The sequence below is a fragment of the Triturus cristatus genome, chromosome 4_2, assembly GCF_964204655.1.
Source record: "Triturus cristatus chromosome 4_2, aTriCri1.1, whole genome shotgun sequence".
NCBI lineage: Eukaryota > Metazoa > Chordata > Amphibia > Caudata > Salamandridae > Triturus > Triturus cristatus.
This window is the reverse complement of record NC_140586.1, coordinates 46,706,196-46,721,980: the sequence shown is the minus strand read 5'-3', so window position 1 is coordinate 46,721,980 and position 15,785 is coordinate 46,706,196. Positions and strand designations below refer to the sequence as shown.

General features: G+C 45.2%; 1 protein-coding gene across 1 annotated transcript in view; it reads left to right on the top strand.

Moving 5' to 3' along the window:
- FKBP11 (FKBP prolyl isomerase 11) overlaps window positions 1-15,785 on the top strand; it is a 64,929-nt gene that overhangs the window by 13,367 nt on the left and 35,777 nt on the right. Inside the window, exons 3-4 of the mRNA XM_085600403.1 lie at window positions 7,715-7,802; window positions 10,049-10,082. Of these exons, the coding sequence (XP_085456529.1) occupies window positions 7,715-7,802; window positions 10,049-10,082 (122 nt within the window). The remainder of the gene's footprint in view (window positions 1-7,714; window positions 7,803-10,048; window positions 10,083-15,785) is intronic.

The window sequence follows — 15,785 nt, the reverse complement described above, 5'->3', positions numbered from 1 at the left end:
GGCTCGGCTCTGTAATCTTTGTGAGAGGTCTGTGAACTGGAGAGGGCTCTGAGTGGGCAGGGTCATTTTGAACTGGGGGGGGTGGGGAGGGTTTGCAAGCTGGAGTGGATTCTTGAGGGGAGAGGTATTGTGAGTTGAGGGTTCTGCATACTTGCGTGGCGCTACGCAGGGCATTCTGAGCAGAAGAGACACCCTTATCCGGTTTCTGAGCGCTAGATCGAGAGGTTTGGGGAGCGGTGAATTCTCACAGTCTGTGTGAGTGGAAAGTTCTGCTGTTTCTGTTATATAGAGCGATGGAGTCTTGCAATCTGGAGACGTAATCTGTAGGGGAGGGGGGCACCGGAAAAGGGGGGACTTTTTACCCGAGGGTGCTGAAGGGGCCACAAGGAACCGGTCAGATGGTGACGGCTTGAAGAGACTGTTCAGGGTTAAAAAACCACAGTTAGGGAATAACACGTCAGCACTGAACAGAAGAAGGGATAGACGCACAAGAGTGGGAGGGACAAACGAATGGGATACCAGGAGAGGGTGAGGGAGTTGTGGGAGGAAATACATGCCCTCCTGTTTTTTCAAGTTTGACAATACGTGTCAGAAATACGTGCCAATTAAGTGCTCTGCATTATTATTATAACGTACAGGGCAGTGGGAGGGTAAGGGAAGAGAGTAGGTGGCGAAGAGGACGCTAGGGGGCGGTGAAGGGGCGGAGAGACGGGCGGAAAAGGAAACGAGTGTGGGTGGGAAGAGGAGGAGAGAGGGCGTTGAAGAGGCAGAAAGAGGGCGGAAGAGGAGAGGTCGGAAGAAGGGGGCGGCCCTAGGCTAGAGCAGCGGTCGAAGTGCATTATTAACAAAAGCATGGCAGCTGTGAAGGTGTGCGCAATGGGGGCGGGGTGAGTGAATGTGAGGGGCGGGGTGAAAGGCGTGGCTAAAAAACGAAATAACTTTTGGGGAGTTTATCACCATATACAATAACATTCAGCTTAAATGAAAAATAAATGTAAGTTAAATTAATCTGTGTGAAATGAACTATTGTTCTTTATGAAACCTCTAATACTAAATGTAGTGCAGAGGTCTGTGTCTGTTACCAGAGCCAAAGAATTGAACCTTTCTTGGTGCAGTGGAGAATATTGACTTGTGTATATTTAGTGCTAAGAGTTCCAGCTCTGTGACAGAAAGCAGTGTGAATATTTGAGACATAATTTTAAACTTGCATTACACTCAGTATAAGATAGGGTCCTACAAAATGCGCAAAAAGATTTAAAGTAAAGAAGTGCTTCCAAAATGTAGATTTTAATAATATGAAGACTGTACGTATTGAAGACTATTTTATAACTGTCCTTTAAAAACACTCATTATACAGCTCAGCTGGTTACTCACTTGCAATACCACTCAAAAAGAATAGATCTGTGTCATCAGGGCGCTTCAAGTGATTCCATCAATTGAAGCCAATACCGACTTCTGGGCAGCCTTTACATTTGCAGATTGACCAGTTGTGCTAATTTACATTTCGTTCAGGCAAACGGGCACCCTAGCAGGAAGGCTTGTTTAGCTGTCTGCCCCTCCGTTGGTTTCACAGCACAGTAGACACACTGCCTCACACTGCAGCTGAAATATTTCAGCTGTCAGAATTAGCGACCCACAATGGTTATCTTTTCATAGCAAGTCTTAAATGTAAAAAGTATGGGCACGACGTGCCCCTTCGATCTCGCCCAATTCGACTACTGGGTTAGAGAAAGAGGAGGGGGGGAATCAGAAAGCGGGGAGAAGATAACTAGAGAAGCTGGCGGGCCTTAAAGCAGCTCCTCTGTGATTCAGAAACCAGGGAGAACTAAAATCTGGTGCCGCAAGCAGCTTGACATTATAATATGTTCGGTTAAACACAGTACAAAGTACTTTATTGGTATGACAAGTCCTGCAGGTGCAGTCAAAGTAAACATGCAAGGTACAGTAACTATTATTCTATTCCCAGTGTTGGTCGTTTCAGTCGCCAGGATTTTTTGAAGTACATATTTTAATCGCAGTGTCTTTTGGGTCACATGCATAGACCCTTCCACTATGCTGCTTTTGGTAGGCCTCTTAGGCGGATGCAGTTTTTCAGATTATTTATTTAACAGTTGTATATAGTGCATACCAGTGTTTTAAATGGAAAAATAAAAGTGCAGGTACTCATTATCTAGAGTAGCTGATTGCTCCTGAGAAGTGCTGGTACTCTTCCGTTAAATGTATTGCAGCAGCTCTGAGAAGTGCAGGTACTCGCCCTCTCAAATTAAAGAAGTTCAATAACTCGGTGCCTGCCCATTTAAAGCACTGCGCAGAACAGGTCTAGGTGCCCCGGTGTGCTTTACATAAAAATCAAAACTGGTGAAAGGGACATATAGAGCATCGAATCAAACACAATAAGAGCAAGGAATACGTAACATGAGTACTTATCAAGTCACTGGGCTAAAAATAAAAAACCTTGCTTGCAAAGTTGCCTAAACAGTACTGCTGATGATAGCTGGAAAACATTTACAAAATCGTTAAATGTACAGAGCCACCATAGGGCAAGTGCAAAGATATCAAAATCATAGACATGCAGCCCTCAACACTAATATCATATGAGTTATACCGGAAATGTAAACATGTTCAGTCTGTCAAGCATAGGGCGGTTGAGCGAGGACCAACACGCTTCGGTATCGACTGCCAGGCTCTGGGCTACCTTGGCCATGAAATTAGGGATTCAAGGAGACTAGACTTCCAGAACAATATAGGAAAAGACCATCCCCCAAGACCTTACAGATTCTTCCTCGATAGCCTGTGGCGGGGGTGAACAAAGTGTAGATCTGAGGAACCAGTGGCATAACGCAAAATGATGGGGGCCCCCTGCAGAATGTAAGGAGGGGACCCTGACTCACGGATATTCATTATTGCAGGAAACAGTGGTCCCTGAGAGCAAAAAAAAAAAAAAAAAAAAGGTAGAACAAAAAATGAATATAGTCAAAATTGATACTATATTATAGCCAATGTCCAGCCGGGCATGGCAACTTTAATAAGTAGAGGTTGTTAGCAGTGATCCAGGGAATGTAAATAGAGTCTTAGTGGGACACAAGCCTGTATCCTAGGACTTACATATCATGTGGACAACAAATTGTGAAACACATTCAGGCAATTACAATGATGTTTCTTTTTTAGAGATAATGAGTAGCGAAACATCTGGTACAAATATTGGCACCTTCACAATGTATTATATACAGAAATATTAAATGTGTAAGGTGGACAACAGAGTCGACGGCGTTTCGATCCTTATCAGAGAGATTCAGGATCATCATCAGGACTGTTTAGTTAAATTGCCCATATTTAGAATGCCTCGTGTTACCATTTAAGGCAACGGAGCAGGCGCCGAGTCTCGGTCAAACAACTGGTGCGTGAATTGAAATGGACGCGTTTTGAAGGAACAATGCCTACGAACATCAATTTCCGGAGTGGAAGACACGGTAAAGGAAATCTCATGTAATAAAAGAGATGAGTTCCGTGGCCATGCAGAGGACAACGCGTTCGGACGATGCCATCGTCCGAACGCGTTGTCCTCTGCATGGCCACGGAACTCATCTCTTTTATTACATGAGATTTCCTTTACCGTGTCTTCCACTCCGGAAATTGATGTTCGTAGGCATTGTTCCTTCAAAACGCGTCCATTTCAATTCACGCACCAGTTGTTTGACCGAGACTCGGCGCCTGCTCCGTTGCCTTAAATGGTAACACGAGGCATTCTAAATATGGGCAATTTAACTAAACAGTCCTGATGATGATCCTGAATCTCTCTGATAAGGATCGAAACGCCGTCGACTCTGTTGTCCACCTTACACATTTAATATTTCTGTATATAATACATTGTGAAGGTGCCAATATTTGTACCAGATGTTTCGCTACTCATTATCTCTAAAAAAGAAACATCATTGTAATTGCCTGAATGTGTTTCACAATTTGTTGTCCACATGATATGTAAGTCCTAGGATACAGGCTTGTGTCCCACTAAGACTCTATTTACATTCTCTGGATCACTGCTAACAACCTCTACTTATTAAAGTTGCCATGCCCGGCTGGACATTGGCTATAATATAGTATCAATTTTGACTATATTCATTTTTTGTTCTACCTTTTTTTTTTGCTCTCAGGGACCACTGTTTCCTGCAATACGTAACTACCCAAGGTCCCTGTCTAATTCCTTTGGGTGCCCTTGTCCCCCTTTCTTCACGGATATTCATTGACATTGGGTTGAATGGGGGATCGTTGAAGGGTTGACCCCCCCCCCCCCCCACCACCACCCAATGCCGCAAAGGCGGTAGGAGCCTGTGTTAACTACCTCTGAGGAACATAACACCAGAAATGATTCAGAAACAAAGTGAGGGCGTTGAAGAGGGAGAAAGACGGTGGCCATGAAATTGGATTTGCGTTAGCTCATTTATAGGTCTGGCTTAAGGCAAAACCTTTTGATTTTACTTACATTATGTATATAGGGCTTTCAGCCCTCTTCATCCACTGATCTGTTGCTGTGTCATTGTACCATCCACTAAGGCGTACAGCATGGGGAACTGGATCAGCTTACTGCAGCCATTGAATATCCTGACTGTGAGTGACCGCACTCTTCTCTTTCACAAGGAGCACATACACAAAGTAGTTCCCTTTAGTGTCTGGGACTACTGTGGCAATATGCACCCTTTGAAACTAAAATATTTTTGCTGTCCCCATGTTGTTTTTTATTTATTAGTGCGGTCCAGCTGCTTCCACAACCATGTTTTACAAAATCAAGGGTAAAACAAAGCCAAAAGGCTGGCAGCCAACGCTAGACCTGTTGGCTTTGTCCATCCTTGTGTTGACAGTGGGACCAGTATGGACAGCGGGAGGCCTGGAGTTCCACACGTGAGGTGCACAACTGGTGAATGCCGGATTCATTTTGCATTTTTCGTTGAAGGCAGGGATCTCGGGGAGAAGTGCATCAGAACTACGTAGAAGGCGAGATCCTCCTGGCCTCTTCTGTTTCTTAGCCAAGCAGGGGAGAGTGAAATTTAAAGGTCTGAATGATATTTATGGACTATCCAAGCTGATTTGTAGATGCATCTGCCCTCTGTAAGCGGAGTTGTAAAATCATTGTAGAGCAGCAAAGTCCTGTGAATGCCCATGAGAGCTAGATCCATGCCGACATTTCAGGTTATCTATATAAGATGAGCTTACATACGGTGAGTTCAAATGGACACTCTTTATGAAGCCAGTTGTGATCCTGCAACATGGAATCTGTCATCATGCACCTAGTTTGGACACCTCTGATATGATAATAGTTTGTCTTTTATATAGTGCTTTATACTGAACTTATACCATTTTAAAGTGCTGTAAATAGCAGGTGTTACCAACACAATTTAATGGTAGTCAATGTACCTACCTCGGAAGGATGGACGGCTGAGCCTGCTTTGCTTGGACTCAAACTCTTGCTCTTCTGCGGCAGTTCACTATATTTGTCCCGCGGCAATCTGACTATGAGTTTAATATGCCTCAGATCTTCCTTTTTATTGTATACATTCTTTTCTGTAATATGCCAAGATATGTTATAGGTCACCTTTTTAGTTGAGTGATATATTATGTTTTGTTGTTATGGAGTATCTAAAATTCTGTGGGGAGCACAGGCTGCTGAAAGTCACTAAGAACCTCTACTTCTTGTAGCTGGACTGATCCTAAGACTTCTAAGAGAACACAGATCCACGCGGTACAGTTTGTTAGTTAAATCTACACAAATGAGAACCAGACTTTGTTATTAAAAGCAAAAAGTAAGTGAGAATTAAATAGACTTCATGTACCTATTAAATGGAGTTACTGGAAGAAACGAGGAATGGATGGATTACAATGCAGGGATGAAAGTAAATGTCTACGAGCAGAACAAAACCTGGTCTGAAGGCCTAAAGGGAAAGGCCCTTTCCTTGGAAGCTCTCAAAGTAACACTGAAGAGGGCCACCAAGACCTGGTACGGCCAGCCATGCAATAATAATCTTGCTTTGGAAAACCCAGGATGAGCCCTTCATAAAATGTTCCTTATGGGTGGACTTCCTGTTCTGAAGGACCATAGCTGATCCTGCACATATCACGCACCAGGGCAGTCGCGTCGCACTGTCATATGCAAAGACCACAACGCCCTGCTCATATGACAGGAGCTTTCAGGCTCCAGCCTGCGATGAACAGGTTGGACTGGCATGGACAGCACCTCATGCAACCGACTGCAGTGCAAGTCTACCCAGTGCTAGACTGAAGGCTATGACAAGGGCAATACAATTATATATTCAGCAGTCAGGGTGCTTGGTGCAGGTACGTAGCCCGTGGTGAACTTCCACAATGGCAGAAAACGTCTACCTGTACCAGAATCCGAGCATGGGTAGTTGGAGTGGCAGAGCATAACTTAATATGTCGTTTTTCCCAAACTGGGTCCAAAATCAAATTTTAATTAAAGAAAGAAATATTGCATCTTTGTCCTGCTTCCAGTGTAACATGTGTGTCATCTTGTAGGGTAAAAGCCTGCCAGACCTGGGGCATTACGTAGGACAAATTCACCGAGTCTCTGCCCTTTTTGTCCCTGATATAATATAATTTCTCCCTAAACTTCAGAGCGGCAGGACTTCTTGGTTTGTGCTTAGGCAAATGGTTGTTTGCCTCCTGGGGTATCAGAAGTGTATACTACAAAAGGCGACCAAGCCTACAGTGAGAGAGGGATTGCATTGGCAGATCCGGCCAGTAGATAGTTTGGGTACATTAGCAACACAACTTGAAACAACAGACAAGCACCTTCCACGAGAATCCGCATTTTAAAAATAATCCACTAACCTTGCTTTGCTTGTTTGCTTTTTATTCCTTCTGCCTATGATCATTCTCTTGTGTTATCTGCACCTTTTGTGCATAACTTGTTTCTTTCTCATATAGTCTGTTTGGTTTAGGATGTTATTTGAAAACATGCAGGTCCGCTTTATTGGACACAGTGCACGAATTTAGCTCTGTGTTTGAATATTTTTTTTTGTGTAAGACTGGAGACCGGAAGAAATAACTTCTGTGACTGAGGTGCAGACTTTGGAACTGGGAAACCTGAGCTGAAATCCCAGCTTCCTTATTTGAGCAAATTGTGGGATCCTGGGTGAATCACTTTACCTCCCTGTTCTTAATTTTCATTAAAAGCCAAATATGGAAGAACGTAGGAGTGATTCAGTGTGTGCCATAACCTAAGAACCTCAATCATATTTATATGGTTTAATAGATTATACTCTTGCCATAACTATAAACTGTGGACTATAAACAAGAAAAAAAGCCTTTTCTGCTTCTGCGCCAGGTTCTGGTGCTTGATCCAGTGCACGTCCGGCTCGCACCTTCACTCCCCTATTTCAGGAAAGAACTGAAAACTCACGTCTTCAAATACATGTCATCCGCAGACACCACACCAGAAAGCTAGGTTTGTATTACATAGATAACCGCACCAAAGGTTAAAGATAAGTCTGCATGAGAGTGACTGATGAGGCTCTTAGAGTGAATACAGTCACCCACTGGCCTCCATTTGTTTTTGAAGATCTGGGAACGGGGGCGCCTGGGTTTGAGAAAGGCCATGTGATCCATGTGTGGTTTAAAGTGGCACCATTGAGCTAAGGGTCCTCCTTCCTTTTGCACCCTACTCCATCAGCGCTAAAGACTTGACATGTTCTCTTGCTTGCAGGGTAAGCTAAAAGATGGACGGGTCATCGACAGCTCGCTCTCCCGGGACCCTCTTGTTGTGGAGCTCGGCAAGAAGCAGGTTATCCCAGGTAGGTGTGGTCAGGGGGGGCAGATAGAGACAATGAATGAGAATGCTCATTGGCAAATAAGACTGGGGGCTGGAATCACATACTTCACCTGGTCCATAGTATATGTGCAGATGTTTCCCGCAGACCTCTGTGTAGGAGCCCCCCAGGACTGTGGTAAGGTTTACCCAGGTCCCTTCTTATCTGCTGGGAGCACTCGGGTGTCTGAAGAGAATGTCCAGGTGTCTTTGTGCAGGAAACACTCAGGCAATGAACCTGGAAGCGAGGATGATCAGCCTGGTGGAGACTCACTGCACACCCAGGTCAAGAACACTAATACGCCCTTGATCCTTCATGCACCGCATCAAAAATGTACCACACAGAGCATCAACAAATTGGGGAGGCCCTCTCCCCAGATCAGAGACTTGGGCACAGGGCTGTCTCCCTCACATTGGTGGTGAAAATGGTGAAATCAAGGGAAAGAAAACCTGTACCTTTTCAAAGCTATGGTACTCTGAGAAACTTAAGAAGGTGGTGAGCACTTCCCAGCAGCTTTTATTTGCTGATGCTTAGGAGTTTACTGGCTTTAGCTGATGTACTCTCCTGAAACTTGCTGGACACCCTGATTATCTTTTCAGCCACCCCAGGCAAGTAACAAAGGAACTGGTGTCTTGCAGGGCCCACGTGGGACACAGCAGAATCTTTTAATCTTTAACTAATTGGCACCCCTTCTTTCCTGTCGGCCACCGTCTCCACACAAAGTGTTCCAATAGTGCAGACACTGCTGGACATCAGAGTCCCTTTCTTTAAATATTGCTTTTTAGGTTGTGCCTGGGCAGCACATGCGCTGCTCTGCGGTGCTGTATTGGAGTATGGAAGGGAAGCCCCGTCCACATTTGTCATTTGCTTGTGTCATTGTCCTTTGTAAATGCTGGCTTCTGATTCGATAATAGGCTTGTTAGTCCCTTCTTAGTACCGCCTTGTCTTCATTTGTAACCTCAACAAAACAGGTAAGAAAAAGGGTCTAAGGGAAAAAATAATTTAGAGACCTGCCCAAGTCCTAATCCCCTATTCTAAACTTATACAACTACGAAAATAGACTGGGGGTCTAAAAGGAAGCACCATCGATAATGTGTATACTGGTAGAAGGATAACTATTCTATCATCCCTGGCAAACAGAGCCGAGCAGGATTTCCATCAAATTATTTCTTTGTGATAGAGCTAAAGTATCAAGCTCTGTTGATCAGTGTTATCACGTGGTTATCCGCCACCTCCATGAGGGCAACCTTTTGATCATAAGGATTCCCTCTGTGGCAAGCTCGTGCGCTCTCCGTGAATGCCATTCCCAACCAAGGCAAGCACTAGATGCCAAAACGTGTTGAAAAATAATGGAGAAAACTCATGTGATGCAGTGCAATGGAAGTTAAAAAGATTATGTGGAAAGACTAAAGCATCTCGACAGTAGGAAACACAGTGACTCCTACTACATGGTCAAGTTGACCATGTAGTAGGAGTCACTGTGTTTCCTGCTATGACTTAATAGCGGGGACTCGAGCTAACTCCCCTTGTTTTTACTAGGTGTGAGGAGAGAGATACTGTCGAGATGCTTTAGTCTTTCCACATAATCTTTTTAACTTGCAACATTCAGTGCACCATGCGTGCTTTCACTTTCCGAGCAGCCCGGGACAATGGCAGCAGCTTCTTCAAATAGGTCTGCATTTACAAGAGTTTGAGTTATTGGCATTGTAAATGACAATGCCTTTTATTGATGTGTTGGTTAGCAAAACAGATAAATAAAAGGCATTGTCATTTACAATGCCAGTGTCTTAAACTCTCGCAAATGCTAGACCTATGGCTTTGCAAATGCTTGTTATGATGAGCTCCAGGTTCGTGGCCTTTAGGGGGTGCCTCATGATAGCTGTCAGTTCACACTCTATGGCATGCTAATATCTTAGAAGCATCTTTACTTAAGCTGATGGACACACAGATCACCGAGGAAGCCCCGCTGAGGAGTCTTCTTCAAGTAGGGTTTACTGATCAGTAGGCTGCTTGCAAACGCATAGGCAGGTGCTACTGTGGAAGACACCCACCCATGAGCTATGATGTCACCAGCTTAGTCCCTAGGGCTTCAGTGACTGGACCCACTCACTACAGCAGAACACTCTGACTTTCTAGGCTGCACCCGTACCTCGCGCTCACCTACGCACAGCGAAATGCTCCATGATGTATCAACAAGCACTGATCCTGCTCTGTTTCTCTCTCTTTTTCAGGCATGGAGCAGGGTCTGCTGGACGTATGCGTTGGGTGAGTTACAGAGATATAACCTTGACCCACCAGTAGTAGCCGTCTTTCCTCAACTATGGCATAATGGCACTATTACAAGAGAAACATTGATTGTCTTGGGGTCAGTAACAGGATTATTAATCTGATTGGAATTGAGTTATGCAGCAACAACAAAGTCGAGGCTATTTCACTCGGAGTTTTCACCTCCAGCAAACAGGCAAAGTCTCCTAAAAAACACCAGGGAAAACATGCAGGAATGAGCCCGGTAAGTCAGATTCCTTCATGTTATTTCCTAAAATCCCATAATACCCATTACTCTGCCACTGGCTTCGCGCCCCCTGGAAATACTGGGATCCCCTTCCCCACCTATTGACTAATGTTTAAGGAGGTGCAAAGGAGGAAGTAATACCTGGTGTTACACCAGCCACTCATAATAAGGGCCAAAATGTTGTATCCCCACAAACCTGTAACAATGCCTTGTATCCCATTGTGTTTGTAAGAGACTATATCCTGTCCCTACCCATATCTGGAAAAGTGCCCTGAATTCCTCAAGCCTGTAACAAACTGTTTATCTTCACATGCATGTGCAGTGTCCTGTAACACCTATGCTCTACATATATTAAGGCTTGTAAGAATGCCCCCGTACACCCCCCCCCCCCAGTCAGTGTCCTGTAGCTTCCCATGTTTGTAACAATGTCCTTGATCCGGTCAGATGGGTAACAAAGGCTTACATGGCCTCTTGATGAGACAGTGGCCTCCATCTCCTCATATGTGTAACAATCCTATTTCTTTTCAAGACCTCCATTTGTGGGGCTCCTCATGCTTATAAAAAGGCCCTTTATGCTGTCACATCCAGGGCGCAGCCCTGTGTCTCATATGTAGACAGTACCCTTGTTTCCTCAGGTGTGCATTATGAAGAGCGCAACCTGTTACTATAGCCTTATAGCCCGCCGTAGCGCGCTATACCGGCTATTAAAGGCCCGCTGCAGCGTTAAAGGCCCGAGCCGAAGGCGAGGGACTTTAACAAAAGCAGCGGGACTTTAATAGCGGTATAGCCCTGCTACGAAGGGCTATAAGGCTATTAGAACATTCTGCCACTAGAGGGCAGAATGTTCTAATAAATTAAACAAAGGCTTCTTGAAGCTCGAGGGGATTTAAATCCCCTCTAACTTCGAGAGGCTTTTGTAAAACATTGGAATGTTGCTCTGTGGGCCTTTACCGGCCCGTAGAAGCATGGAGCACTCCATTGTCTACAATGGGGTGCTCCGCATTCCAATGTTCTAATTATCTGTATTAACGGTTTTGCAGCTTGAAAGTCTTCTACAATCACATAATGCTCTTTATGACATCATCCAATGTTAGGGTCTGGCAGTGGTCTGCAAGAGTTCCGAAACTGTATATTTGTTGAAAGTACCTATCTGCTGAGGAAAGTGGCTTGAATGTTTTCTTGTCTTTAAACCTAATTCATATGTTTGGAGGTATTCTGGTCTAACCAGTGACCTTTCGCTTTGAAAGGTATGCTCCTCACTTGTGATGCAACGTTCATAATGACGGCACTTGTGTAGGAAAGTCCCCCCTTTTTGCATAGTTACCTAACCCCCCACCCCCCCCACCTTTTGCCTGACACTTTTTTTTTTTTTAAAAACCTTTATTGTGCACATTTGCATCATCATACAACGCACAGTCACCGTCCAGGCGGCGAAGCAGTTAAGCAAAGCGTACGCTTCCAGATGTTAGAACACAGCCATTCAGCCGACAACCCGGGGGTCCGGCGGCGTTGTACAGGGTAGCATGCGTACAGAAGGGAGGTGCGTGCGTTGTGAAGAGAGTAGGTGTGTGGCGCTGTTTATGTGCATTTGATTTTTTGTGGTGTCCCAGGTGCATGTTATCGGCGACAGAGGATGGCGCTGTGATCCAGCCCACTCCACGGTTGCGCCGGCTGTCACCCAGGCCCCGATCCAGAGACCTATTGGATGTCGCTGTTACCCCAAAGTGTAAAGGCCTCCGGGCAGCCGAGCGCCAGCAGCGTGCTCGGAGTGTGGGCCGAAGCGCGGCAAGGATGGTGCAGTATAGCTCACAGCGACCCATATGGCAGCGCATAGATATGGCGAGTCTAGTATGCAGCGTCATAGTCCATATCTATCCCTTGTATGCATGGCAATAGTATGCGTTAAGGTTAGGGTCGTGAACTCAAGTAGGGTCAAGGGGAAGGGGGAAGAAGGGAGGGGGAGATCATTCTGCGGTAGAGCAGGAGGGTCATCATCCGCCAAGCTGGGCACAGCAGGACTGCGCAGCGTACGCGGGAAGCCGCAGGCCAGGGGAGGGGGACAAAAGGAAAGAGGGCCTTCAAGAAGACTGGAATTCCCCAGTGTCCGTGCCCGCACCTGCCCACCCTGTGTGTAGGGCGCCCCCCCGCGCCAGAGAAGGAGCGGCCCGGCAGGGCAAATCGGCCACGCCCCCCCGTCCGACCACCTTTTGCCTGACACATGATGCACTTTGACTTTGTGTGCCCTGGGTCCCTGCCAATCAGTTTCCCAGGGCCTGTCTTCTTCCCCAAAACTGTACCTTTGTACCCACAAATGGCACCTCTCTGGCCACAGGTAAGCCCCTTGTAAAAGGTACCATGGGTACCAAGGGCACTGTGCCCAGGGAAGGCCTCTAAGGGCGGCAGCACCTATTGTTCCACCCCTAGAAGCCCTGTACCGTAACACCCTCACACGGCCATTGCAGGCTGCGTGTTTTGGTGCAGAACAAAGTGAAGAGTCGACATGGCACACATCCATGTGTGCCATGCCTACAACCCACTGCCTGGGGCCTAGGTAAGTCACCCCTCTAGCAGGGTGCACTAGCCCTCTGGTGAGGGTACAGTGGCATGAGCCCTGTACCCCTACAGCATCTAAGTCCATTCTTAGACATTGTAAGTGTAGTAAAGCCATAAAGAGTATATGGTGTAGGAGTTGGTCATTACCAACTCCACAGCTCCATAAGGAATTTACTAAAACCTGGGAAGAAACCTTCTCAGCACATTATTCTCAGCACATTAACCCACACTGATGCCAGTCTGGGATTTAATGTAAAATGCACTCAGAGGGCATCTTAGAGATACCCCCTGAAAAACGACCAGCCTTGGAGTGGTTCCTGAATGACTGCCTGCCATTTGCCACCACTAGCCAGGTTTCTGGACCCCTGGGTAGATGGCCTCCGCTCTCTGGGTCCATGTCAGGTTCTTCTAGTCGACTTCCTCAGGAGCAGAAGATTATTTCCCAAATTCCCTCTACCAGTGCTTCCGGTCTATGTATTCTAATTACATATTCAACCCAAAACACTAATTGGGGGGAAAGGGGAATTGGGACAAGAGAGACTCCTCCAGTCAGGCGCTTCTAAGTTCACCTTTCTACTCTGCTCTGCTCTCAATCGTGTTTGAAGGAACACCTGTAACAGATTAGCATAACAATCTTTAAGAAACACAATCTCCTACTAGTTCTTTCTTTTACTCTCCCTCACTACTTCTTTAATCTTCTTTACCTGTTATTATTTGGAGGATAACTGCTCTCTATTTTGATGCTTTTTTCAGAAGTCGTGGGTAGACACTGCTACGCTTGCGTCTTGCTTGCTGCTGTTTCTTGTTTGTGCGCTGGTATAGACTCCTGGTAATGTTGGTTGCTAGATACATATATATATATATATATATATTTAGATCTTGGTTTCTCCTCAGATAATTAGTGCTAATTCAAGTTCTGCACTTTTCTCTTTTCCTTGTTAATAAAATTAGTCTCTGAACCTTCAATTAGTTGTCGTCTCACTTTTAGTTAATTTCGTTTTTTCTTTTAAAGACTTGCAATTGACTGAATGATGGAATACTCTTGAAGACAGATTCAAAACCTGGACTAGGTCGGCAAAGGTTTTCTCACAAAAAGTTCTGGTGCTTCACCTTCTGAATACTCAAAACGCTACTCACGGAATTCTTCGAATCTTCTTTGAGACACTTACTTCAGCTTCCGAAAGTGTCTCTAAACGAAATACCTCAAAACTGACAGGCGCGGCGGGAAGACGCTGCTTTCGCCTCAGGAGATTCAGTTGAAGTGCGAGGAGCGTTAATCACTCGCGCGCACTTGTCTTTCTGCTTCCTTAGAACACTAGACTGCTCACCTTTCGGATCCCAAGCGTCGGCGGCCATCTTGAAAATCCAGCGATGGTGAATCTGGAGCACCTTGAAAATTACTCGGTCCAGTAACCTCCGCCGTGGATATAGCCTTCTCCACCGAGGGTAGCAACTGATTCTATGGTATTTCTTTCCTCTATTGCTGCTCAGGGAGATGGTCGCTGCACTGATTGGCTGATTCCTGACAGTACTCACCCCTAACAGAAGGCTGTCCCCCTTGGGTTTGTTAGGGTTTTTCTCATGGAACCTTTTTATTAATTTTGGTGCATGGACATTGGAACTGGGTTCCCATGATCTTTCTTCTGGACCAAATCCCTTCCAGTCAATTAAATAGAACAGTCTCTTTTTTCTAAGCTTTGAGTCTAGGATCTGATTTATCTCGAATTCTTTCTCTGAATTTATTTGAATTGGAGGCGGAGTTGGACTCAACCTAACATCTGGAGGATTTTTCTTTAATAATGACACGTGAAAGACTGGATGGATTCTTAAATGAGAAGGTAATTGGATTTTAACTGCTACTGGGTTCACCATTTTATTCACCTTGAAAGGGCCAATAAATCTGGGTTGGAACTTTCTATTTCCTTTCAATTTTAAATGTCGAGTGGAAAGCCAAACTTTATCTCCTTTTTTAAAAACAGGGCCTACTTTTCTTTTCTTGTCTGCCTGAATCTTGTAACCTTTTTTTGCCTTCTCTAAATTTCTTCTGGCTATTAAAAAGGAGTCTTGCAATTCCTGTGCTAACTGTCCTGCTGCTGGAACTGTCTCGTTCTCTTTTCCTAGGAATACACTTGGGTGCCTCCCATGATTTAAGTAAAAAGGTGTGTACCCTGTTGAACTATGGATGGAATTGTTGTATGCAAATTCTGCGGTCCAAACCAATTCTGACCACTCTTTTTCCTGATCTAAAAGATACAACCTTAAGTACTGTTCTAACTCTTGGTTGACCCGCTCAGTCTGCCCATCGGTTTCTGGGTGGTAACTCGTAGAATATCGGGAGTCTATTCCCAAACTTTTAGTGAATGCCCTCCAAAAATGAGAGACAAACTGGGTTCCCCTATCTGATATTAGTACCTTTGGAATCCCATGGGCCCTCACAATATGTTGTGTGAACAATCGTGCCACCTGGGGAGCACTGGGAATACCTTTTAGTGGTACAAAATGGGCCATTTTTGAAAATGTGTCTACAAATACTATTATGGTGTTATTGCCTTGACTAGGGGGAAGATCAACTATAAGATCCATTGTGACTGTATGCCATGGGTGAGGTGCGGTGGGCAACGGCATCAATAACCCATGTGGAGCTGACCTACTCGTTTTTCCCTTTACGCACCTTTCGCAGGTGGAGACGTATTGTCGTATCTGAGTTTCCATGTTTGGCCACCAAAAGGTCCTCTTGATTAGTTCCTTAGTCTTTTGTATTCCTTTATGACCAGCCAATGGGTCATCTTGGCAAGCATGCAAGATTTTCTCTCGGATTTCTTTTGTTGGGATGAAAAGAAGTCCTTGATGATACGGCAATCCTTCCTTGACAGTTCTTTCTGGAGCTTCTTTTAACCAGGCTG